This window comes from Pseudorca crassidens, chromosome 19 (genome assembly GCF_039906515.1).
Source record: "Pseudorca crassidens isolate mPseCra1 chromosome 19, mPseCra1.hap1, whole genome shotgun sequence".
NCBI lineage: Eukaryota > Metazoa > Chordata > Mammalia > Artiodactyla > Delphinidae > Pseudorca > Pseudorca crassidens.
In genome coordinates, this window is record NC_090314.1 from 3,441,763 (window position 1) to 3,469,451 (window position 27,689).

Here is a 27,689-nt window from a genome sequence, read left to right on the forward strand (position 1 = left end):
GTAGTTGTTCTTGGAACATTGGTTTAGTCGGGTTTTAAGCCAAGAAAAAAATTGCTTTTTCATTTTGTAACTTTAATTCCAGGAATTAACTTCCTCAGTTTGTCACTGGAGGACACCATCTTGATCAGATTATCCTTATTTCCATGATGATAGGCTAATGGAGGTCCCAAGTGAAGGAAGGTTTATTCAACCACTGACATTTTCAATAAAACTCAACGCGCATTCGACGGCACCTCGACCCCATTTATGCCATTAATATCTTTGCCAGCACCACTTTTGGAGGTGCTTTCTCAAATAAATCTATAGATCTGTTTAAAAGTAACAACTACAGGGCAATTCCTTGAATTAGTGAATTGTACCAAGGGTTAATTAAACTGACTCAAAGAGGATAAACTTTTAGGGACATTCAACAAAAGGGACATGTCAGAGGTCAGAAAATGTAACCCACCTTATCAGTGGGAAAGGCGATCAAAACTCAGCAGCAATGTTCACAAAGTATAGGTGGCAATACTCCCCAATAATGCTCAACTAAATGAAATACCATGCTAAACTCAGAGCTTCTATCTCATAACAGGAATGTTAAGAAATGTTACCAAAAGTGTTGGATGTACTCTTGCCTGGCATTTATAGTCCAGAACATGTTTTTCCATCACTGAAATGGGCTCAATCAGAATTAAAGATTTCTTGATGCTTTTCTGCCTTCCTACTGCCAAACGAAGGGGCTTTACTGGGGATGTATTGACAGCTGAGCATCCAGACTGAGGGGGTGCTTCACGGATGCCAGTTGCCAAGACCACAGAGCCAAGTGAAGAGAGAAAAGTAAAAGTCTCACTGTGAAAATGTCCTTTGAGGTTTTCAGGTGCACTCTCCCTAACATATGCCCTTGTGTAGCTATAGAATACAGCTGGGCTTTATCTTTGAGTCAAAACCACCATGTCCCTGAATTAGTTTTCAGTTTCAGAAGGAAGAGGTATGTTTTATTTGTAGGCAAGTTGGATCTAACACTTTTAATCATGTCATTATTTTAAGGGTACTATAATAGGTTCCCTGTTATAAAAATAAATAGTAATCTCAGCTTTCATTTCTTGCATTCCCTGGGTTTTTAGATATGTGTAACAGTTTGGGAGTCTGTCCAGCTGCTGAATGGCAGCAAGCAAGTAATGGGTAATATTTCAGAAGGAGAACTCGTGCAGGACTTGTATATCACGTTGAGGTTTTGGGATATTAGACAGTCAACTCTGCGTATAAGGTGTCCGGCCAGTTGCAAGGCAAGAATTACTAGTCGTCCAATATTATCTCTTATAAAAAAAAAAAAAAAAACCTACAGTTTATTTTGCATTTTTTATCACAGCACTTTCAGGAAACTTTAAAAAAATTAATTCCCCTCCCCAATTAGAATTCAACTGATAGCTTGCTTGTGTTTTAATCTAATACTAGCCGCTTCTTAAACCCCAAGCAGCTACTTTTTAGTCTAATAATAAACTTTAACAGTCCATTATGCATACAGGCTTATTAAATGCCTTTTACAATTAGCAAAAGTTCTCTGGTTTCAGCTTTTGATTTTAGAACAGGATACAGATAGGATTTTGTCTTTGTGCACCACCGTTAAGTAATTTAACTGCCTAAAAAGAGTAGCCATCATATTTCCCCATTCACAAGTATCTGATTTACCCTGTCATTTATTTTCTCTGGGCCCTTTGCAACTGCTCAGGCTTACATGCAAATAACAGTTTTCTTCTACAAATTGGCTACTGTTTCAAGTTGCAACCCAGAAACTTAGAATTTACAAATCCAAAACTGCATCTTTGAAAAGCAAGCAATAGAAGAGAATTAGAACACAAGCTGACCATTGGCATAGACAGAGGAGGGAATGTGAACAAGGACGGTCCACCTGTGAATGCCACGCTTAAAAAGCTAAGAGAGGTTTATAAGACCCTCTGCTAAATTATGTACTAGAAAAGTAAAAGCATTTGTCCCTGGTTAGATGACACAGGCATTATATCCTGTTAGTAGGGCTAGTTAGGATTCTTCCCAGGAATGTTCTATTATCCAGCTTTGCTTGGGATTCCGATGTACTTACTAAACAAAGTAAAGAAGGTGCCTTCCATGCAGGCCAGAAAAATTCCATTATTGCCCATTTAGTACCATTCTTTGGCTCAGAAAACATCTACTGTCATTTCAAAAACATGCAACCAGATGTTTCTTTAAAGAATACCTTATACCAGTATATCTCAAACTGGAGGCCCCGCAGACCAAGCTACTCAACTAATAAAGTCTAGACTAGAAGCTGAATACTGTCCCTTTGAGGGGAGGCGGGGGGGTTCCCACTGGGCACCAATACAAATAGAAACACATATAACGCAAGTACTGAATTCTGAAGGTGATCAGTTATTCTCGTTAATCTGGAGTACTTATTAACATTTGAGAGCACCATGAAAAGACACACTTTAAGAGTCCACAGAGAAACAGTAGGTCCACTAATGAACACCAACCCCAGGCTACATCCTTGGACCTCAGAAACTGCCCTACTTGCCTAGGTGCAAGCTCACCATCTTCAGGCACCATCAAAATGCTACAGGTATTCATAAGTGAACGTGTTCACAAAGGGAGCTGCTGCTGAGAATTAACTCCAAGGAATGGCTGAGGCTATCTTAACTATTCACGCAAACAGATTCTGGTAACTATTCAAAAACGAGACTCAGGCAGTGCCAGGCAACATCTGCTCAGCATGTGGGGTCTCATGCTCACTTCTAGTAACAAACGAGGCCACTCATCTTGACCCAAGATTTTCAAAAGCCACTGCTGTGGAGAGAAACCGCTGGCCAGTTGAATAGAAACAATGTAGCAGAGCCATTAACCACACATTAGAAAAGGGAAAAAAGTCTCCCAAGGGATTCATAGAATGTAGGTGGCTGGAGGAGGTGCCCAGTGGAACTGGGTCCCCGACGGTTTGTGGAGGGGGAGGCCTGCCTCCTGGGCTGTATTGCCACGTGGACACGGGGGCTGCAGCGAGGCGGATCCCCAGCACCCTGCCAGGGTCCTGAGCCGACTGCAGGGGGGCCTGCTCCTTCCCTCCCTAGGTTTGCAGAGCTCTAGCCACGGAACCAAGAGAACACACGAGGGCAGGTGTGAGGGCCGGGAGAGAGGGCCCTCCTCCCCAACCCCGACAGGAGGGGCTCACGTGAGCGCCCTGCGAACGCGGGACCAGGCCCTAAACACCTGGCCCTCTGGAAATCAAAGTTTCAAAATAACGCGGTGTTTCAATGAATCACTATTCGGGGAAGAATCTAGTAGTGTCCACATGAGGAGCCCACAAGAAAGTTACTTTTTCCTTAAATAGCCATGACTGGCAACTACTAGAATTCTCGAACACAGCTGAGGTGATTTTAATTCAGATCCAGGTAAATCAGAAGTTGTCCAATTGTTTTCATAAAAACAAGACTGTGTAACTTGCCACACTGATAGAGGGAAAATTTCTTTTTTTTAAATAAATTTATTTTGGGCTTCTTTGGGTCTTCGTTGCTGCCTGTGGGCTTTCTCTATTTGCGGTGAATGGGGGCTACTCTTCATTGCGGTGCGCGGGCTTCTCACTGCAGTGGCTTCTCTTGTTGTGGAGCACGGGCTCTAGGCGCGCGGGCTTCAGTAGTTGTGGCACGTAGGTTCAGTAGTTGTGGCTCACGGGCTCTAGAGCTCAGGCTCAGTAGCTGTGGCCCACGGGCTTAGTTGCTCCACGGCATGTGGCATCTTCCCGAACCAGAGCTCGAACCTGTGTCCCCTGCATTGGCAGGTGGATTCTTAGCCACTGCGCCACCAGGGAAGTCCCCTGATATCAACTTTAGATTCACATCTTCCAATAATTCCTAAAATCTGTACCTATTCACAATGAATATGTTTGTTAAGAGCTTTTCTGAGGAAAAAAGTGATACAGAAGACACGCCAATGTTCAAATAATTTAAAACAAAAAGGTAGATTTAATGCAATAACCACATTAATCTGAGGATAAATAAATCCACAACAGGCTTTAAAGTTTGAAAACGTTTTCCTTTCTTTGCAGAGAGAATGGTTTTCTGAAAGCACACAGGACCGAAGACGTCAAAACAAAACACACCGCCTTAGTGTCTAGGTGAGACGGGCCTGGTCCTCCCTGCTGCCTTCCCGACACCTGCCCCGTACACGGAGAAGGCTTCTTTGAAACTCAGGAGAGGCACTGGCTTCAGGAATAACTGGATGGCTTGTTTCCCGAATCGTCTTCCTGTGACCCCATGCTCTGGAAGGGAGGGAGAGAGGCAGTGCACTTGTCTGCCCTGGCCAAGGGTTTCCCGCCAGCCCCGGACACCTACGCCCCCGAAGACGCCACCCCGTGTGCAGGGGAGGCAGGTCCAGGACCCCCACCCTCATCCCTAAACACACTTCCAGCCTGGAGTCTGGAAACGTCCCCAACGAGTATGTCTCTGTGAGCCTCCCCGATATGGCTTCTGGGCACAAGCTCACACACCTGATGGAGGATGCCACCCCGCCCCGCCCAGCCCACTCCGTGAGTGAGGGGGCCCCAGTCACCTTCTGCACGAACTGGGGGTTCACTGTGATCTCCTGGTCCATGGCCCTCAGCCGTTCGTCCAGCTCTATGCACCTCAGCATCTGCGTGGCAGACAGGTGTGGATGCGCTGAGTGAGCGGGTTTAGGGCAACTTCACCTTTTTAGCCTAGACTATTACTGTGGGTGCTACAGGGTCACAACCCTGGGGCCAGATGAATTCTGGAGTCAGAAGTTTTGGATTCCGTCAGCAACACAGTACAGCAGGACCTGGGGCAGCACCCCGTCATCAAACACGCTGACATCTTTTGCAGTGAAACCTAAAAATATTCATTTGCCATCACATGAGTTACAAAAAAAACCTTCCCGTTTTCAGGGTTTTTTAAAGAAAACTTGGAATTGCCAAAAACAGACTGTGGAGACATACTGCTTTGAAGGTTCTGGAGCTGTTCAGTTCAATCCGTTTGCCTACACAGAGGTAAGAAACCAGACCACCCACACACTCCTGGCTCATGTCCAGATCCCGGTAAGCACTCGGAGCAGGATGCGCTCCGGGGCCCACGCTGCTGCCCAGGGGCAACCGCGGACGGCTCGTCTCCTCCAGCTGCCCGCTCTCCCCCAGCAGAGACAGGAGATTCCTGACTTCCTGAGCTGGGGCTCCAGATTCACATTACTGAAGGCTCTACAGTATAGGTGGCCACTGGGTACGGATAAAACCGTACCGATTCTAAGACCCTTCAACTGTTTCAGGAGTTGAAGGAGGCTTTGGTGAGCTAGACAAATAAGCTAACCCACCATCTACTTATAATCGTACAACCTGGGAGAGTCCACCTTGAAATTAACTTTCTAAGAAATAAGATGTTCTTAGAAAACTAGTTGGGAACTACCCGTATTTAGAGCTAAAATTATCTCGGAATATAGAGTCAGTGTTTCAGGTATAACATCATAAACATCAGCCCAAAACACCTGGCATTCATATTTACCTCCTGGTCGATGTTATGAAGCATGGCGGGGTTATTATATTTTTCAGGGTTATCATGGAAACTGACCATCCCATCCTTCTGATTAATACTTGCAAAAATTTCACCATCTTCTATCTATAAAAGAAAATCAGGAAAGCAGTTTAGACCCCAAAACGATGTGAACATGCAGGGTTTCAATACGATCAGGAGAAATCACGGAAAGCAATGAATACATCTGCATGTGCATTAGAAGCACCACCTGCTTCTTCAAAGATCTCTGTTAGATACCTGTCACGTGCTCTGCACCAAGACAGATGTGAAGGGGTAAAACCCACATAAGGTAAACTAACCATTTTACTTAGTTTATTTATTTATTTGGCCATGCGGCATACAGGATCTTAGTTCCCCAACCAGGGACCGAACCTGTGCCCCCTGCATTGGGAGCGCAGAGTCATAACCACTGGACCGCCAGGCAAGTCCCAAATTAACCATTTTGAAGTGAACAATTCAGAGGATTCAACTACACTTGTGATGTGCAGCCACCAACTCTACCCTGTTTCAAAAGATTTCACTGCCCCCACGGGGAACCCACCCCATTTAGGCAGTCACTGCCCATTTCCCCTCCTCCCAAGCCCCCTGCACCCACTAGTCTACTTTCTGCCCCATGGATTTGCCTGTTCTGGATGTTTCATATAAATGGAGTCAGACAATATATGGTCTCCGTGTCTTGCTTCTCTAGCATAACGTTTCGGAAGTGCCCTTACATCTTTAGAAAATTTCTGTGAGGTATAACTGACGTTGCCGTTGCATTTTAAAAAGTGAAACCCTAACACATTTTTGTTTCACCCCAGTAGAAATTGTCTTCTGGTCCTTTAAGAAAACTTTTCTGCCAATGTTGATTCCAAGGCAGTTTCAAGGTCTTTGTTCTTCGCATCAACAACTGGGGATTTATCTGTTTGAACTTCACCGCCAAATCCTGTCCATGAAGTAAAAAGCGAGAAGCCAATAAAATCCCAAACAGGTGTTATTCTAACAAATTGCTCCCCAGGTGACAGTGGTCTGTCACAGTGGAACTGAGCTGCCTGAGTTGGTCTGCTCCTTTCCATCCTGGAAAGGGATGGGCCCCAGTTAATGAAACACCAACAGCCCAACACACACTAAACAGAAGGCGTAACTCTGACCCCATGAGCAAAGAGAGCTGCCTCTTCACAAAGGGGAAGGACATGCACACCGGGCTGACCACAGTGGCACTCTCTGTAGTAACTACAACTGGAAACAACCCAAGCGTCCCCTGATGGGAACGGAAAGGCAGCCTCGTACAGTGGAACGCTGCAGCCCTGCAAATGAACCAACTACGATGATACGCAACACTGTGCATGAATCTCATGGTGTCGAGCAAAAAAAGCCAGGTTCCGCAGTACATATGCTGTACGTTGCCTTTTATATAAAACTCAAAAATAGGACGTGACTAAAACTAGGCCGTTAGAAATCAGGATAATAATAACCTTTCTAGGCAGAGGTAGGGCTGGAAGCAGGTTTGAGAAGGCTACACACTGTATGATTCCAACTATGTGACATTCTGGAAAAGGCAAAACTGTAGAGAAAATAAAAAGATCAGTGGGGGTGGGGGAGGGGGAGAGGGACAAATAGGCAGAGCACAGAGGACTTTCAGGGCAATGAAAATACTCCACACGATATTATGATGGACCCATGTCCTTATACACCTGTGCAAACCCATGAAAATACTCCACACGATACTATAATGATGGACCCATGTCCTTATACACCTGTGCAAACCCACAGAACGTCCAACACCATGAACGAACCCTAATGTACACTAAGGCCTTGGGATGGTGACACATCTGTGTAGTGCTGTCAGTTGCTAAGAACTGTCCCACCCGGTAGGGATACTGATAAGGGGAAGCTGTGCACGTGTGGGGCGGGGAGCCCTGTCCTTTCCCCTCAATTGTGCTATGAACCTCAAACCGCTCTAAAAAAATTGAGTCTTATTTAAAGAACAACCCCTGCCTTCATAAATCTTCCACGGTAGGGCAGGATTTTTCAGGTGTGGCCTGACGTTTTGAGCCAGACAATTCTTTGTGGCGGGAGCAGTCCTCTGCATCGTGGGAGCTTGAGCAGTGCCCCCGGCTCTACCTGCTACATGTGAGCAGCACCCCCAGCTGTGACGACCAGAAGCGCCCTCAGACATTTGCCCTGGCAAATGCCACGTGTCTCCGGCAGATAGAACACCGCCAGCGGGTCTGGAGCCTGTCAGGGTCCGTCTGGGCTGGGCAAGCACCTCGCTAGCTGTGTCCGCACCGCTGACGAGCAAGTCCGGGGAGGTGTGCGGCTGACCCACGGGACGAAACCCTGTGGGCGGCAAGGTGCTCTCAGCAGGCGCTCCGAGGCTGGGGAGGTGGGACGGGTTTTGTTTGTTTGGGATGTGTGTCTCTGTGTTTGGAGGATTACATTGAAGGAAAAAACCTCCAAACATTTGTAAATTGAACTATGGAAAGAAAATACTCCATTATCACACTGAAAACAGTTTCATGACTCCTAATCCGGACCTGGCAGCACTCCTGACATCACAGGGGAGATCACTAGCAGAAAACGCAGAATGCTGACTTTCTACATGAGAAGACGTGCCTGACCCGGGCTAAGGACAGAGGTTTGCTCTTGGGGATCAGATCGGAGGCATGCGTTTGTGTAACAGAATAACTAAATGATGCTATTTCAACTTGGTGGGTTACCACATAGTCATTTAAATGCTTATCCAGGGACTTCCCTGGTGGCGCAGTGGTTAAGAATCTGCCTGCCAGAGCAAGGGACACGGGTTCGAGCCCTGGTCTGGGAAGATCTCACATACCGTGGAACAACTAAGCCCGTGCGCCACAACTATTGAGCCCGCGTGCCGCAACTACTGAAGCCCGCGTGCCTAGAGTCATGCTCAGCAAAAAGAGAAGCCACCGCAATGAGAAGCCCGCACACCGCAATGAAGACCCAATGCAGCCCTGCCAAAGTAAGTAAGTAAATAAATAAATAAATATAAAAATGCCAACCTTTAAAAAACAAATAAATAAATAAATGCGCATCTAAATTTGGGGAGTGGGGAGTTACAACTGGGAAGTAAACGGGTCTCAGGTGTCCTGTGACATTTGCTATCTGCAGCTGGAGCTGAGCGCGTGGGGATCTGCTCTGAGTGTGGTCTCGGGGTGACACCGCCCAGGAGGGGGGTGAGTCAGACTGCCACCCATGAGGTCACCAGGCCCCTACCTCGCTGCACAGGACTTCCTCAGGGCAGCAGGGCCCTGCCCCACATATGGCTCGTCCGTGGGCTCATCACAGACCAGCAGGCAGAGCAGCACTACTTTGTGTCTCTTTGTATTATCTGAAGTATTTCATGAGTGTTTTAAATGATATTCACAAAAACTGTGACAATGAAAATATAAATACGGAGCACTGCTAAGACACCACTGTGTGTGACACATGAGTACATGTCACGGGAAAACCCCAAAGACTGTAAGGAAATCGACGAAAATGTCCACAGTGGTTGACGCTGGATGGGCCCCCTTCGTCCTCCTTTGTATTTTCTATCGTAAACACCTGTTACCTTTACAAGGACAAAAATACAGTGATTACTTTTTGAAAAACAGCAACACACTCACCATGTGCAAGACATACTTTTCTGCCTCCTGAGGTCCAGATAACTGCACACGACTTGCCATGTCTTGTAATGACAGCGTTAAAAAGGTCTGAAATTCAGAAGTTAATTAATCACAAATAGAAACGCTGAGGAAAGAAATTTTATTAAATGTGTACAGAGTTCTACTGAGTCTCTGAAAAGCTTTCCAATACTGTACAAGATAACTTTTTGTTGTGAAGATGACATGCAATGGATAAACTAAGGTTTCAGCATCAGTTTTCTAGAGGACTAATGACTTTTAAGCAGTATCCCACACGTGTATCCTGTACATCTGAAATGACGTGTGCACCGCCATTTCAGCGCCGCCTGCAACAGCAAAGATTGGAACCACCTAGAAGTCCGTCAGCAGAGGACTGGCTGAGTGCAGCACAATTACACGAACGGACTCCTACACGGTTGTAAAAAACTTACTGGGTGTGGACAGTTTTTATGAGCTGGAAAAGAATCCAAGACATGTGCATCGTTAAATATAAAAAAGGATGCAAAACAGGGTCTACAGCACGCTCACATCTGTGTACAAGGAAAGAGTGCATACGTGTGACAGCACACATGCGTATGAGTGCATGTGCCTATGTGCACAGATGATCTCTGGAAGGATATCCGAGAAGCGGGTGACACCAGGCTGCCTCTGGGGAAAGAAAAGGCCGGCTGGGGTATAGGAACTGGATGGAGATTTTTGTGTCTTTGAATTTCGTATTGTAAACATATTACCTTGTAAATAATATAAAATTGAAAAAAAATCACATTCGTCCTTCAAAATTCAAAGCTAGAATGTGTAAACAAATAGGGGGTTAAAAGGAAACCAGTGTTTATCATGGGTTTGCCTGGGACTTGATGAAAAGGCCCCCTTCCAGGAACAAATTAAAAGAACTCTTTTTTTAGGGCAGCTGGCAATATTTACAATGATGGCATTTTCACAGCAGGCCATGTTAAGACTGTGATGTTGAAAACTCTTGATAAGTCAATGACCGAAAATTCTACTGATACATATACTTTAGTTCAAAGAGTAGCATGCCCTCTGCGAATGAAACTGCTGTTAATCCTAAGAAGTATCTAAGTAGTTTAGCGCCAATGAGGACTCAAAAGGGAACATTTCTAAATACCCGGAACTGCCCTTTTCCCCATTTCAAAATAAGGAGAAACTTCCACTGGAATGTCTACCAGAAGAGGACGGGTTGAGTGAGTCTGACCATCTGTACAACAGAGCATGAGGTACAGTCATTATGGTGCAGGCTCACATTGCCATGGAAACAAGGTGAAGACTGAAAAAAGCAGTGTACAGGACAGCACATACAATATGATCCCAACTACAGTTAATGGGGTGTCTACACACAGAGCAGAGGGATTTAGAGAGACGCCCACAAAACATGAACGTGGAGCAGATCTGAGCCTCACATGATAAGCCCATTTCCCTGGTGGCCCTGCAGCAGCCTCTCATCCCGACTCCCACATACAGTACACCTGCTGCGACTTCTTTAAAAGCCTGATTTTTTTGCCCTTTGAATAGCAGACTACTAACCTGGCTGGAAAATCCTCTGATGCCCCATCTACTGTCTGGCACCACGGCATGATGCCACGCATCCTCCATGGCGGCGCCCCTGCCCACCAGCAGCTGTGATGCCCCCCCAAGGCCGCCGGGAAGGGCTTATCAGCCCAGCGGACTCAAATCAATGGTAAGTCAGCACAGTAGGACCAGGACGCTGGTGACTGTGAAGCCACTGCCCCGCCCTGGACTGGCCACCCAAGGCCCTTCATGTTTGTTTGGTCACACTCTGGATCCGTGTTTATCCAATCCAAAATGGAAAACTGCACTTTCCATATAAAGCATACCGACTTCTCGGTATAAGCTATCAACTGATTCCAAAGTGACGAACTGGGGTTGACTATTTCACAAGAGTTTAACTGATGATTTTCGCAGTGATGCCTACTTACTAGATTCCCCAAGTTCTAATTCTTCATTTAACTCTCATCCGCCATTTTGTAACTTAACATTTTTTTGAATGTGCACTGTCTTCTCTCCTTGTTCACATTTTGGTTTTCCATCTAAACTCCCAGTACCAGTCACCTACGGGTGCAGCTGTTTCCCAGCAGCTCCTCTCGATGGCGAGATAGAAACTTATTGTACTTAGAGCAGCTGTGTTGGCACCTGGGCCAAATGGAAAACACTGTGGGGAGAATTCAGCTGCTGGTCACCTTGAATCTTTTAGGTCCGGTCTTTTTAGCCTACGGGTCCAGCTGGCTTTTCTCTGACAGGACATTTGTTTTTCCTCTTCTCGAGGTGCTCTCTCTTTCGTGTTTCCATCTTCCTCTTACAGACGGATGTCTGGAGTGTCTGGAAGGGGCCTCCTCCTCGTGTGCGGTGACCCTTCCCTCTCCTCCTGCTCCAGGAGCAATTCTCCCCGTGCAGTGGCGGCCTCCCCGGCTGCCCCTCCTCCCCCTGGTCCCCTCCAGCCTCCCTGGCCCTCGCATCAACTGAGCAGCATCCTTTCCCCTCCTCTGCCTGGAGCCCTACAGCCCCGTCCTTAAGCCCCAGGAGAGGAGCCGCACCGTCCCGGTCGCCGCTGCTCTGTTGGTTTACCACTGCCTGCAGCAAACGCCTTCCTGGCTCGTGGGGAGCTTCGTTTTTCTTTTTACACTTTCCTGGGCGGTTTTAACATTTGATAATAAGCGTATTTTCCATCATCAAAAGTCACTAGGTTTATTTTCATCTTGAAAATAGAAAATACACGATCGGCTCACCTCCCCCAGCTCCAGTGTGCTGGCCCTGTGCCCCCGCGTGCGTCAGCCCGCCACAGGGTCCAGAGCAGCATGGCCACGCCCCCGGGCTCCCTGTCTGTACCTCCCAGGGTGGCCATATCTCCTACCTCTTGCCCTTCACCTGTCCCTCTTCTCAAATACCCTGCCCCAGCACTGGAAAGACCAAAAGCACCCATCAAAGTGCCCTAGGGAGTCAGCTGGGAGAGCTCTTCCTCAGGACGAGACCCTGTGCTGCTGCCTCGGCGCTGAGGGGGGCGAGGGGAGAAAAGGAGCCCAGGGTCGGAGGGGCCCGGCCAGGGCCTCACCTTGGTGAGCCTCTGGATGTTCTTCTTGTACAGCGAGGACAGGCACTGCTTCACCAGCCCCATGTTGTTGTCGCGAGTGAAGGTCTCGCTGTGCTTGGTCACCAGGGTGCGGAGCTCCGAGGGGTTGTTGGTGGAATAAACTTGCGCTAACTCGTGGTACGCGTTGCTAAGAGGCTAAAGGTGTGCAGGCGGGAAGAAACCAGATTCGAGAGTTAGAGGAACGGAGCCTGTGTAAGACGCAAAAGAAAACATGGCACTAAATTTGGAGCAAGTACATTCCACGTCCTTTACTGTTACCTAACAAATTATAATTTACCCAAAGCAAATGCCTAGTTTTCAAGACCAAGGATAGAAATGCACCATGGAGTAGTTTACTGTCAAACAAAAAAAACACCCACTTTGTAGAACAGAGCAAACTGCTGCACAGCAAGTGCAGCACACACAGTTAGAAAAGGCACACAGGTCTTTTTTCTCCATCAGGGGCTCTTGATTTTTCTCTTGATAAACCACTTTGGGAAGAAAGAAGGAAAATTCCCACCCTCCTCAGTTCCCTCTCCCGCTCACACATACCTCACCGGGTGCAACGGGACAACTCGCTACTTCTGGGGGGACCAGAGACAACAGGGCTGAGGGCGCACTCAGAGGTGTGCTGCTTTCACCATCGCATGCGCTCCCCTCTACCTCATTATGTGAGCATGCGCTCCCCTCTACCTCATTACGCGAGCATGCGTTGCCCTCTATCTTATACGCGCGCATGCGTTCCCCTCTATCTCATTACGTGAGCATGCGTTGCCCTCTAGCTTATTACGTGCACATGCATTCCCCTCTATCTCATTACGTGAGCATGCGTTCCCCTCTATCTCATTACGTGAGCATGCGTTGCCCTCTATCATACGTGAGCATGCGTTGCCCTCATTACGTGCGCATGCGTTCCCGTCTCATTACGTGAACATACGTTGCCCTCTTACTACATGCACATGCGTCCCCCTCTATCTTATACGTGTGCACGCATTCCCCTCTCTCTTATACGTGAGAAACTGGACCCAGGCCCATGAGTAGGTCCGCGGTCCTGAGACACGGATTCAAACCTGCATCCCCACCCTGAAGCCTGTGCCCTCTTCACCACTCTGATATCACCGCCAACAAACCACAACTGTGGGGAAGGAGGCTGAGTCATGGGGACCTCACCTTACAAAGGCCCTCCTCCTAGGGCCACCTCAATCACCCCGGGAGCTCCCCAAACCTGCACGTCCTTCTACCCACCCCCATGCCCCCGTATGTGACTAAAAGCCTGGAGCCTGAGAAGCACGACGGGCTCTTAGAGAAGGACACGGGCCACCCTCAACAAGGCAGCATGGAAATCTTCTCATCAGGAAGACTCTCACACTGATCTAGTGAAATTCTGAATTTTGTACAAGGAGGGTCAGCAAAAAATTGTTATCAGAATGATAGTGACTTCAGTTTAAAAAAAACAAAACCAAAACCCTATGAGCATGTATTATTTAAAAAAAAAAAAAAAGTAGGTCATTTCTTCACGTGGTCCCAGGGCTGAGTCCTCAGGGAAACAAGAGCAGCTCTGTGAGCAGCGCTTGGGGTCTAATAAGATTCCCCGGCACTTGGTCAAAGTGAGAGTCCAACAGGGTCAGCACTGCTTTTCTAGGACCTTAAACATCTACAGCTATGATCACCCAGAGCAAAAGTGTGAAAACAGATTCCTAGGAACATCGCGGTCCGTCAGGCGATCGGTGTGCACGGACTGGGAGGGTTCGGGCTCTGCCAGACGCCCAGCAGGCGGCAAGTGAGCATCTGCTAATTTAACGTGCCGGGAGAGCTAGGGCCCGCAGAATAAGACGACAGAGGGCTTCCCTCGTGGCGCAGTGGTTGAGAGTCCACCTGCCGATGCAGGGGACGCGGGTTCGTGCCCCGGTCTGGGAGGATCCCACATGCCGCGGAGTGGCTGGGCCCGTGCGCCATGGCCGCTGAGCCTGCGCGTCCGGAGCCTGTGCTCCGCAACGGGAGAGGCCACAACAGTGAGAGGCCCGCGTACCGCAAAAAAAAAAAAGATGACAGAGCTATGCATCACCACAATTTCCTATGAACAGAACATGTCACCTAGGAAATCCTTCTGTTTTAAAAACTCACCTTAATGAATCTTCCCACAATTTGAGACGTGTATTTCGGCAGCTGCTGCACTTTGCCAAGCAGTATCAAAGAAACGAGAATGTACTTTTTATATGCCTCCAGCATGATGTGACTGACAGCCATAGCAGGAGTGGCGATGGCCTGAGCAGGAGTGAAGACAGCAGGGGAGCTCGAATTAGGAAAAGAGCACTTATACTAAATCACTACCTTTTAACTCTAGCATTTACCCTTTGAACACATCCAACTCACTGGGCTTTGGTGTCTTCACCAAGCTGTGCGGCTATCACCACTACCGAATTTCAGAACATTTTCACCCCCTAAAAAGAAACCCCAGGCCGTCAGTGGTCACCGCCCACCCCCCTACCCCCGGCGACCACTCCTCTACTTCACATCTCAATGGACTTGGCTACTCTAGACAGTGCATATAAATGGCTTTCTTCTGTGTGTGTGGCCTCGCTGCGCGGCTTATGGGGTCCCAGTTCCCCAACCAGGGATTGAACCCAGGCCCTGGGCAGTGAGACCACGGAGTCCTAACCACTGGACCGCCAGGGAGGTCCCATAAATGGCTTCATGTAGTCTTTCGTGAGCAGCTTTGAGGTGACATTTTCAGGGCACACCCCTGCAGTGTCAGGCCTGTGTCAGGACCTCATCTGTGTCACGGGCCAACAGTGCCCCACCTTCTGTGTACTCAGATCCTCAGCTGGCGGGCGTCTGGCCACGTGAATCATCATGGTGCTGTGAACATTCATGTATGGATCTGAGTGGACATTTGTCTTCACTTCCCTCGGGTGCAATCCTGGGAGCAAAGTGCCAGGTCATTTGGAAGTTGTAGGTTTAACGTTTTGAGGAAGCGCAGAACTATTTGCAAAGCGGCCACACCACTGTGCACCCCGCTGGCAGTCACGAGGGCTCTGAGTTCCCCACATCCTCATCGACACGTTACTGGCTCTCTTTTTAACTTCAGCCATCCTAGTGTGACTTGATATCACACTGTGGTTTTGATTTGCATTTCCCTGATGACTAGTGCTTTTAGCCATCTGTCTATCTTCTTTAGAGCAATGTCTATTCAAACCCACTGCCCATTTTTAAAATTTTATTGTTGAGTTTTAAGACATCTTTGTATATTCTGGATGTAAGTCTCTTATCAGAAATGTGATCTGCCGATATTTCCTCCCATCCTGAGGCTGCCTTTCCACCTTTTTTCACCTGGATTCATGAGGGTTAAGAATTCAAAACTATCACACCCATATCAGCCCAAATGTTCCAAATCAAAATCCAAGCCACTGAGCCTACAAGGCACTTCTGAGAATTATTCAGCGGAAACACTCATGCAAGTGCAGAAGAACACAAGTGCCACGATCCACACGCAGCACTGCTTTAATGGCGAAGCACCAAACCTGCTTAGAGTACCACGCCGACCGGGGGCTAGTGGACTGCCAGGGCCACCTGTGGCACGGGGTAAGAGGAGGGGGCTACTTTCACTCTTTACTTTATATAATGCTGCGTGATCTGAGTGTTTTTCACTAAGTACATCCTTCTTTTGGATTTTAAAAGGGCAGTAAAACAAAATCTGTGTCACCTCCTGAAATTAAGGTACTAATACTACCTGGAACTGATGTACGTCATGAAGACACAGCGCCATGAAGCAGACTGTCACTTGGGCTAAAGAGGGACTATGTGGATTATCAGGTAAAAGCCTTCTAGCTGTAAACGTGAACATGCTGTGTCTTTGACATTTCAACTCTGTGACAGACCGCGCACCCTCCTGCCGCGCGCCCATGTCTCGGCACCCCTAGACCATCGGCGGGCTCATCCCACCTCTGCTAGGCTGCAGAGCCACCGCGCGCTCAGTCGCTGGGGTGTGTGCTCGCAGTTTTCTGAGGAACTGAGATTGTGACCGTACGGTCAATGTAGTCCCCTGGAAGGTCCTACCTGACGAGTCACGTCCTTGAAAGACATCGCCCCTGCCAACAGCACCCGTGGTCACCTGCCCTAGGCCCCCAGCGATGCTGGCCAGCTCCCGCTCACTGAGGCGACACCCACTCACAGGTCTGTGCGGGGGCTTCTACAGCACCTCAAATACACCATGAGCTCCTCTGAGGCTTGCAATGTCTTCTATTACCTGAACATGTCCTCTGAATGAAAGAACTTATGGACATCTGGCAAATTTATCCTAAAACACTGGTTGTAGCCAGCACTGTCTATCTTTGTTAGACCCTGAGTGAAGCTGCAGAGCTGCGCAATATGTCTCATTACACAGACACAAAGGTGGGAGGCACTCTTCACTGTGTACTCCTTCACACCCTTTGAATTACAGACCAGAAGAATGTTTCATTTATTAAAGTAACAAAAACTCGGGAGTTCCCTGACAGTCCAGTGGTTAGGGCTCAGCGCTTTCACTGCTGTGGCCCTGGGCTCAATCCCTGGCCGGGAGCTAAGATCCCACAGGCCACGCGGTGCAGCCAAAAAAAAACAATGAAAGAAAGAAAAACTTAACCGAACGTCACATCTGGTTTCAGAACAAGAAGATGCGTCAAAGGTCACTCGGTTCCATCCCTTCCCCACACACAAAGGAAGCTACGAAGTCAAGAGACACGCACAACTCAACCCAAACCAGACGGCGGTCGTGGCAAAGCCTGGTCGGCCTGCCCCACAGTGCCCATCCCTCCCCTGCCCTGCGCCCCTGGCCACAGGGAAACGGCCTCTGAAAGGACCCTCCCCTGCAGCTCCAGCCGCCAGCCTGCAAGTTCATACGCCCCCGGGGGAGCGCCGACTACCTGCTCGTAGAAGTAGAGTGCCCGCTCGAAGTCCTTCAGCCCGGTGTAGACCATCCCGCCGTAGTAGTAGTAGCACAGGAAGTGCTTGGCCTCGTAGGCCCCGTTCTCCTTGCAGATGTCCACCATGTCCACGTCCAGGTACGGGAGGGCGGGCTTAAAGCACTTCGCCAGCAGACACAGCTGTGGAAACATTGACGTGAAGCCATCACTCTAGGTGCACTTCGGCTTTAGCAGAAAGAGCAGATTCCGCAAAGTTCTAGAAAATAGCTGGCTTTACATTTTATTGACTAAAATGATCTAAATGTCAGCACGTTATTCCATTTTCTTAGGCATTCAGAATACAATAGCATTTCTTTAGAAAAGACTAACCAGCTATGACATAAAGGGCTCCACGTATGAAGCAAAGTCCATCTATTTACAGATGCACGACAAGTGTGACCTTTTCTCTTCACTGACCTGGTGAAGTAAGAACAGTTTCTCTCCAATCACTGCTTTTCCATGTCTGAACCCTTCAGGTAAGTGTAGGGAATGTGCAGCTCAAGAAAGCAAGATCCAGCAAAGTTCTGTGTCTGGGTGATGCGGCACAGGGCACGCACTGTACACCTGAGATCAGCAAACTTTACTGTATGTACGTCACACCTCCATCACAAAAGTTTTTTAGAAGAAATAAAGAGGGGACTTCCCTGGTGGCGCAGTGGTTAAGAATCCGCCTGCCAATGCAGGGGACACGGCTTTGAGCCCTGGTCCGGGGAGATCCCACATGCCGCAGAGCAACCAAGCCTGCGCTCTAGAGCCCGTGCGCCTAGAGCCCCTGTTCCGCAACAAGAGAAGCCACCACGATGAGAAGCCTGCGCACTGCAACAAAGACCCAACGCAGCCAAAAAATAAATAAATAAATAAATAAAGAGAAAAGAGAGCACGTCTCCATGTGAAATTAGAACATGTGGTTGAAATAATCCACATACCATGCTATTCATTAAGGAAACAACCTAGATACCCCACAGGGACTGGCTAAACCCATGTTATGGAATTCTCTGCAGCTGTAAAGCACTGACATGGAATCATCTCCAAGACACAGTAAGAAAAAAGCAAGGTACATAAGACATTGTATAGATTAGCATTTGTGTTTAAAAAACTAGAGAGGACAAATATAAACATATCTGCTTATACGTGCATAAACCATCTTTGGAAGGATGCCTAAGAAACTACTAATTCCAGTTTCCTTTGGAGAGAAGGGATGGGGGGCCAGTCAGCAGGTGGGAGACGGGCTTCATTATATACCCACCGCCCTTTGCCATCTGGGTTTGGAGTCACACAAAATAAAATAAATACATGAACAACACTCTGAAGTGTAAGAAGTCACCTGGTTCGTCCTCAGGTTCCAGAGCTCCTTACTGGGATTGTTAAGGTCACAAGCGCTACTCACCCCACCTGCCCCCACATCACGAGCTGACTAGCTGGGCCTCAGTCGACGGTTTGCGCTCAGTAGCCCCAAGATTCCCTTCCCAGCAACAGGGGCAGCTACACATTCCGAGGCTTAGAACACAGCGCCATCTTCACCAAGTCCAACCGTGACTCGGGGCAACCCCTCGCTGCTCACCTGGCAAAGGTCAGCATGGACGGAGGTCAACTGGTTTGTGTTCATCTGCATCTTGTCAATGGCCTGCTTAAGGACGCCGATTCCGCGCAGGGGCTGTCGGAAAGGACACCTGTCAGCACGCTGGGTCCTAGGCTGTCACTTAGAAACGAAAGTAACATACTGATGGGCTCTTCTAAACCACAAGAGGAGGGTCCCACAGCCTCTCACGAAACTTCTGTCCCTATTCAGTCAGAAAATGTTGTCTTAAGCTGTTTATTGTGATATGTAGAGTAATTCAGCACAACTTTTTAAATCATAAAGCTTTTTCTAATTATTGGAGATCAATAATCAAAAGCAACATTACACTCTCAAGAGTTCATTATACTTACAGCTAAACAAAAATTTTACAAATTATTTACAACAGATGAGACCTATGCTTAGGAGACTGAATTGTGGATAAGGACGTTGGCATTGTCCCGCAGGGCAGTCTAGGTGTCACCTGTAAATTCTCTCCAGCAACATCTCTTACCTGGTGGTAAATTGCTGTTGAGAGTGATACCACAAGCCCCTTTTACAGCACAAGGGGCGCCAGAATGGCAGTTCCAAGCACAAACGGACCGTTTTCCTGCCCTGACCATGAATAACAAGACCAAGAACCACACGAGGCGCAGTCAGCTTCTGGAGAGGAGGTGTGACCATAAAATAGCTGAGGAGCTTAACATGTTTTTTCAGTAGAGACTTGGGATTAACCATCTCCCTCAAACAATAATTACGTAGTGCTCCCACAAAATACCAACTGGTTCTTTGTTTTCAGACTCTTTTACACTAGTCTTAAAGTTGAATTTCAAATCAAAAAGAAACTTACAAATTACAACTTGTGTCAATATCACAAGAAATAAAGAGTTTACCAGATTAAAGGAAACTAAAGACACACAACAATGTAATTCAACCCGTGATCTGAGACTTTTCTGTTATAAAAGATATCAGTGAAACAACTGGTAAAATCGGAACCAGGTCAGATTTGCTAAAGGAGTCGGTCAGTGCTCATCTCCTCATGTTGGTCAGTGTGCTGCAGTCATGCAAGAGAACGTCTTAATTTGTCCTAATTTCTAAGAAACACTCGCTGAGGCACTCAGGCATCACATCTGCAACTTTCTTTCCGGGGCTCAGGAAAAAGAGAAAAGAATGAACAAGTATGGTAAGACACTAACAGCTGGGGGCTCTGGGTGTGAGACGCTAACAGCTTGGGGCTCTGGGTGTGAGACGCTAACAGCTGGGGGCTCTGGGTGTGAGACGCTAACAGCTGGGGGCTCTGGGTGTGAGACGCTAACAGCTGGGGGCTCTGGGTGTGAGACGCTAACAGCTGGGGGCTCTGGGTGTGAGACGCTAACAGCTGGGGGCTCTGGGTGTGAGACGCTAACAGCTGGGGGCTCTGGGTGTGAGACGCTAACAGCTGGGGGCTCTGGGTGTGAGACGCTAACAGCTGGGGGCTCTGGGTGTGAGACGCTAACAGCTGGGGGCTCTGGGTGTAAGACGCTAACAGCTGGGGGCTCTGGGTGTGAGACGCTAACAGCTGGGGGCTCTGGGTGTGAGACGCTAACAGCTGGGGGCTCTGGGTGTGAGACGCTAACAGCTGGGGGCTCTGGGTGAAGGGCACTTATGGCAATTAAGTATACTAACCTAACAACTTTTTTGTAAAGCTACAATTATGTCATAATTGCAAGTTAAAAGGTTTAACAAACAAAAAAGCGGCATTTTACAGCACAAGGGTGCTAGAATGGCAGTTCCAAACACAAGCAGCAGCCTCCCCCTTGAGGCACCACTTCTGTGGTCAGAGCCCCACAGTGGATGCTCTGAGCTCTCCACAGCGACCACGTACATCCGAGCATTAGGGTCTCAACACCAGGCTGGAACCCTTACACTCAGCGCACTGTGCAGGTTAGAGGCGTGCGAAACAGAACTATAAATACTCAAATAACATTCTTACCTGTTTTCTTTCCACAAGTGCATTTGTTAGCTGATGGCAAAGCCCAGCAACTAGACACAACAATAATAAAATATTGAAAATATAAATGACTACAGGGCAGAATACATTCCGTGGAAAAGAAGAAAAAGCTGCTCCCCTTACAGGTGTCTGTTGCATAGCGAATGTGCTCCCCGTTACAAGTGCTGATGAAGAGCTGAACCTGTGAGAACAGCGTCTCGAAGTCAGGAACGCTGGGCATAGAAAACTTCACAAACCTACAACACAGAGAAAAGAAGCAACTTGTCCTGGCGTCTCACAGGGAAACGGAGAAGTCCGTCCGTCCGTCTGTCCGTCCTGCCTCCAATGCTCTGTGAAGTTAAAGGAGTCACAGTACTTTTAAAAATGAAGAACTGGAATTCTTCACTGAGATTCTCCCGGCCTGGTTCTCTGCACAGTCAAGACACAGAACATGGACACAAATAGAGGTTAAGAAAAATATGCTTAAAAAAGAACAACTTTTACCCAGAGCAGTTAGGCAAGAAATAAAATGCAACCAAAAAAGAACTTTCAAAAAAGAAAACTCCGTCAAATGAGGCCAAATATCAGGTTGTCCTGATACTCGTGAAGTAACTGAATATAAACTCATAACCAAAAAATTTTAAAAATAGATTTCTTTAGCAGTCCAATGTGCTCAGTACTGCTTTATTCGCCTAGAAACCCGCTGTGGGCTTCTCCTGCCTGAGCAGAACACACTGAAGCTACGGGCTGGCCGGAGGCCACGGCAGCGGCTCGTGGTCACGGTGCTGCCCCAGGACCCAGGGGATGCTGGGTGACCTGGGAGAAAAACTAGCTGCAGGGCAGGCCCGGAAGGAGTGGAGCGCTGAGAAGAGGGATGACTCGGGCAGGTGGCCCGTGCCGAGCCACCTGGGAGATGATGCCACCAAGTGCCATCGTAAACACCAAGGGGGGTCGGAGAGGTTTCGAGGGAGGAATCACATAAGCTACCACCACTTAGGCGCTGCTTACACGTAAACTGCAAGCTCTTCTTTAAATAGAACAAAAAACTGAATGGTTTAAACTCATTTCAAGAAAAATCAAATGGGTATTATTGCCTAATGACAATTTCTCCATCTTTCAATCTGTACTTCCATCTATATAGTATTACTTAACAATGCCACCTTACATCTGTAATTACACTTTCCAAGTATCAAAATGTGTCCAAACAATCTCATTTGGGCTTCACAATAGGTCAGTAAGGCATTGTGATGTCCGTTTTATAAATAAAAATATGAAGCTCAGGGCCTCAAACCTCATAGTCAGCAGAACATAGATTCAAACCCAGGGGACCTGGAAACAAGGTCGGGGCTCTTCCCAGGTTTCCTTTAACTGATATACAACGTAAAACGCCTTCTCGTTTCAAACAGCTTCCACACACATCACCTCACTTGACATGCGCATCCGCGTATGCTGACGTGTGTACAAATCATGCTTTCTGTTCTTTTAATCGGAAACCACAGGCGGCAGAAATCTTCCCCAGCCATCCCAGCCCGCGGAACCTCCTGCAGCGGAGGCCCTGCTCCACATCTGCATCGTCTGAAACAGTGGCTACAGGCAGCTCCTGAGCCCTTGGGGTGTGGCAAGTGCAACTGAGGAACTGGACCTTTCACTTCACTCATCCATAAAGATTTACATTCAAACAGGCACACGAGCTACTGGCCGCCCGTGTTCCGACGGCACCTTCCTCCTGACGCATACCTGTCTCAGAACCTCAGTGCAAGTGGAGCCAGACCCTCACTTTAGGTCAATTTCTTCTCGGTTTACTTACATTACCTCAACTTTCATAACAACCACAAAATCCCGATTTATAACACTACAACGTCAAGAGAAAAGAATTCAACTGTCAAAGACGCAGAGTCACAAGAGTTCAACAGACCAATTGAAATAACGTCTATTTAACTTGGCCCTAAAACAGCTTAAACTTGTACAGCAACTATAGCTTTTTTAAAAAGGGGAAAAAAAAACCAGCTTCAACTTGTCTGAAGGGAATTGGAAGCCAGGCTGCTCTGGATCACTGGTAACTTCCCTCGGTATAGCCCCTGTGCCCTGTTCTGTCACTCTTCCCTCTTTTCTTTCTAAGTTAGAAAATGGGGAGAATCCAATGGACTACGTGAATAGAAGTACTCAGATAAATGCAAACTACAGCGCCCTCAACTGAGATGGCCATTCATTTTTTAAAATACATTTCAAAATGTGTATAAACGTAAGAGTTTTAAAAGATGATAAAACAGAACAAAATATAAAAGCACCTACTGTATAGCCCAGGGAACTCTACTCAATGCTCTGTGGTGACCTAAATGGGAAGGAAATCTAAAAAAGAGGGAATATATGTATAGTTGATTCACTTTGCTATACAGCAGAGACTAACACGACACTGTAAAGCAACTATACCCCAACAGAAATTAATTTTAAAAAGTAAAATAAATAAAAATGAAAGCAATGATTAGCCGCATCGAGTTAAAGGTAACTACCACAACGTGACTTTAGTTGTGCAAAAGAGCTCACTGTCATTTCCAGGGCTTACTGCATACACCAAAAACCCCCAAAGCCAGAAAGTGCAGCGCCGAGGTTCAGCGTGCACAAAATCATAGAGGAAAACGCCCTTACAGAACAGCAAGGACTCCCAAGGAGTGCTCCTGGACATCCAGAGCCCCGAGCACGGTGTCCAGATGGGATAAGTTCTTCGCAAGGAGCTCCCCACTCTTGTTGATCAGTTCACAAAGCTGAGTCATTTGCCCTGGAAAACAGGAATAACACTATCATTCAGTTATACCACTAACCAAACCAAAGGAGGTCAAATCCCAGACTTCACACCTCAGACCTGCAGGTGCCTGAGGGTGATTTCTTCTCCTTCATTTCGGACGAGGACCCAGAAGGGCCAAAGACGTCTTGCCTGCAGCCTCAGCACTAAACTTCCCACTTTCCTCTGGCCCCTGAAGGTTTCCACTTTTCTCCGCTCTCGCTTCCAGTCCCCCAAGACAGCAGTGTTCACATCACCGCCAGCACCGCCGCACCTCCAGGACTATGACTTCACCTTACGGCTACGCCTCTGGGTCCACTCCTTTCTCTTCCTCCACCTTCCCTCAGATCCCCACCATTTCCTGTCTGGACTCCACCGTCTTCCAAGTGGTCTGCCTCCTTCCATCTCTCTCGTCCAGCCCACAGCCCACGCTACACCTGTCTGACCTTTCTGAAGTGCAACTCCCATCACACCCCTCCAAACGCCCCCTCGGCCCCGCCTGGCCTCCTGAGCCCCCCCTCACACACCAGCGTCCCCGCTCTTGCCTTAGGTCTCTGCACGGCTGCTCTCCAAGCTCAGTGCTCCCTCGCGACTCTTCCACGACCCCCACGACCCGACTCACTCACGTCAAGGGTCAGCCCGGGCCCCCCTCCCACGGCTCTCTGTCCTCTGTGCTCTCTGCATCCCCGGGATCCTGGTGTTAGGTCATTCACGTGAACTCAGCAGGAGAGTCGTCCCTTCCCCAGCTTCAGAATGCAGTGCTTGCCTAGCACCCAATCAATCAACAAGCAGCTTGCTGAAGTAATCTAACTGATCCACCAACCTTTCCCCAATACCACAATATTATGTCTTAACAACTAAGGTACAGAATCTAATTAGGCCAGAATTGGACTCACCGATTTCCCCCCAAGGAATTTTCTTTTTTAATTGAGATATAGTTGATTTACAATATTATATAAGTTTCAGGTGTACAAGATACTGACTCACAATTCCTAAAGGTTAGACTCCATTTATAGTTATTCTAAAATATTGGCTATATTCCCTGTGCTGTACAATGTATCCTTATAGCTTATTCTATACATAGTAGTTTGTACCTTTTAATCCCCTACCCCTATCTTGACCCCTCCCCTTCCCTCACCCCACTGGTAACCACTAGTTTGTTTTCTATATGTCAGTTTCTTTTTTATTATATTCATTAGTTTGTTATATTTTTTAGATTCCAGATGTAGGTGATAACATGCAGTATTTGTCTTTCTCTCTCTGACTTACTTGACTAAACATAATACCCCCGAGGTCCAACCATGTTGTTGCAAACGGCAAAATTTCATTCTTTTTTATGGCTGAGTAGTATTCCACTGTGTGTGTGTGTGTGTGTGTGTGTGTGTGTGTGTGTGTGTGTGTACACCATATCTTCTGTATCTATTCATCTGTTGATGGACTCAGGTGCTTCCATATCTTGGCAATTGTAAACAGTGCTATGAGCACTGGGATGCATGTATCTTTCCAAATCAGTGTTTTCATTTCCTTTGGATATATACCCAGGAGTGGAATTGCTGGATTGTATGGTAGTTCTGTTTTTAGTTTTTTGGGGAACCTCCATACTATTTTCCACAGTGACTGCACCAATTTACATTCCCACCAACAGTGCACGAGGATTTCCCTTTCTCCACATCCTCGCCAACATGTGTTATTTATGGACTTTTTGATGACAGCCACTCTGACAGGTGTGAGGTGGTATCTCATTGTGGTTCTGATTTGCATTTCCCTGATGATTATCGATGGTAGACTCACCGATTTTAATGGGTTATTCTGATGACAGACACCACGGCCACACTCTACTCCCACATCCTACCAGCTGTTTTCTGGTGACGGTGGAGGGTACACATAAGTCCACGGGCATTAACCTCTCAAGTTTCCTCCTCAACAGTTCTCTTTCACATTTTGAACTTCAAGCTACCCATACCAGCTATTTCTATTTAGTAACTGAGTGATTTTTCCTATTAAAAAATACTTAGAAAAAAAAAAAAAAAACACTTAGAGGCTTCCCTGGTGGTGCAATGGTTAAGAATCCACCTGCCAATGCAGGAGACACAGGTTCGAGCCCTGGTCTGCGAAGATCCCACATGCCACGGAGCAACTAAGCCCATGCACCACAAATACTGAGCCTGCGCTCTATAGCCCACAAGCCGCAACTATTGAGCCCACGTGCCACAACTACTGAAGCCCTTGCACCTAGAGTCCACAACAAGAAAAGCCATAGCAATGACAGTAGCCCCCGCTTGCCGCAACTAGAGAAAGCCCGCGTGCAGCAACGAAGACCCAACACAGCCATAAATAAATAAATAAACAAATAAAAATTTACTAAAAAATAAAATAAAATAAATTTAAAACTTTGAAAAACACTCAAATGGTATAATGCTTAAAAAATCCAAGTGACTGTAGCCAGGAACTCTGATAATTTCTAGAGCTTCTTACTATACTTTTAAATTTTTACCAAAAATAAACATTCCATTATTATCACACTCACTGCAAAACAATAACAAAGAAAGTCCATTAGGTATCACCTTTCACGGTAATAATACTAGTTGAACTGGGAAATATCAATACCAACTCATCATCATGTTGTTAGAGATCTCACTGGCAGGAATGAAATAGCTTCTTTGCAGTGATTTGAATCACCCACAATTAAGCATTTCAGTCCATGATTTTCCCCCAATTAAATAACCAATCCTGAGATGAGACCTAAGAGAAATGCTGGGTCACCCTGAAATCATAAGGCAGTCACTTCGTGCAGGCCAAGGGGAGACACACCTAAGGGCCACAGGGTGCGTGTGAAATGAACCCAACCAGATGGGGGCCAATGAAACGTCCTCTAATCAGAGAAAGCTGGGACATTATGCCATTCCCTTCACTTAAGGTTCATGGGAGAAAATTCTGAATAAGAGCTGAGGAAACACGCTCATTAACATTTGCTATTCGGGGAGCATGAGGCACAAGCACGAGGCCCAGAGGCACAGGCACGAGACACAGGGGCAGGGCAAGTGTCCTGTGCCTCTCTGTCCGGCACACTGCTCCTAAAGCAGCGACTGGCACAGAGCGTGTGTGCAAAGCTTTCAGATAAGTGATCCTGCTTGATGCTCACGACCACAGCCCTAGTTCTGTCTTGTAAATAAGGATACTGGCCCGGGGAAATTAGGCGGCTGGCACACCGAGCGACCGAGACAGGACTCCAGCCCAAAGCTTCTAGGCACACGGAACCGCGGGAAGGAGAAACTTAAGTCCGTGGCACGAACGAACGCATGGATTGCTTCTTCACGCCTAGAGAATATGGCTCACCTGTGAAGCCAACTCCTACCAGTAACGAGAGAAACAAGACAGAACCGCGCCCCACACCTGAGCAACCTCGGGGCAGCGCCTGCCCACAGAACTCAGGAGAGAAGCGTGCCTACCCAAGGTCACGCAGCTCCTGCAACTTTAACGGTTCCTCCCTCTCAGTCCTGACAACTCGGCGGAGTAGGGCCATTTCTATTCCACGAATGAACAAACAGGGTGGGGAAAGAGGCCTTACAGCAGCGGCCAACTACTTTAATTCTGGGCCCAGGGCTCGATACGCAGGTGATGAAACGAACGAACCAACTGCATGAAAATAAGGAAGAAAAATAACAACGGTCACAACTCGGCCCGCAAGAGGGGAGCCTGGAGCCAGGGCCCCCGGGGGACGTGCGCGCCAAGCCGCGAGGGGCCCCGCCACGCGGCCAGGTCGGGAGGGGCCGCCGGGAGCCGAGACCGAGGGGGCACCGACGGCGGGGGGCGGAGGCCGGGGGTCGGGACCAGGGCGGAGAGGGCGCCCAGCTCGCGCGCTCGTCAGCCCCGGTCCAAGCGCCGAGACCCCCGGGCCAGCCCGGACGCAGACTCGCGGCCTGCGCCCACCGCCTCACCTTGGGCCGAGAGCTGGCGGACGCTGTTGACGAACTGCTCCAGGGCAGACGCCATGTTCCCGGCGACCCGGCGGCGGAGACGGCGCACGCGGGACGAGGACCGGCGACCCACTGGAGGGCCTCGAAGGCGATGACGTCACTTCCGCCGCTCAAGCACCGCGAGATCTCACCTACCTGGGACCCGGCTACTGTTTCCATGGAATCCGCTCTAGGGATGCCACGCCGGAAGG

The 27,689-nt window shown here is 48.0% G+C and overlaps 1 protein-coding gene across 2 annotated transcripts; it reads right to left on the bottom strand.

The window, feature by feature from the left end:
• Positions 1-3,948: 3,948 nt before the first annotated feature.
• On the bottom strand, positions 3,949-27,616 carry COPS3 (COP9 signalosome subunit 3). Of its 2 annotated transcripts, XM_067716725.1 has the most exons (12): positions 27,460-27,616; positions 23,389-23,518; positions 20,887-20,999; positions 20,746-20,795; positions 18,780-18,872; positions 17,180-17,359; positions 14,403-14,543; positions 12,261-12,434; positions 9,161-9,247; positions 5,517-5,630; positions 4,558-4,638; positions 3,949-4,267 (listed from the first exon to the last, which is right to left on the bottom strand). In XM_067716725.1, exons 1-12 carry the CDS (start codon positions 27,512-27,514, stop codon positions 4,214-4,216), a joined length of 1,272 nt encoding a protein of 423 aa, XP_067572826.1. In that variant the 5' UTR covers positions 27,515-27,616; the 3' UTR covers positions 3,949-4,213. The 2 variants fall into 2 exon arrangements, with proteins under 2 accessions (XP_067572826.1, XP_067572827.1); XM_067716726.1 differs by lacking the exon at positions 23,389-23,518 and having other exon boundaries at positions 27,460-27,578.
• Positions 27,617-27,689: the final 73 nt, after the last annotated feature.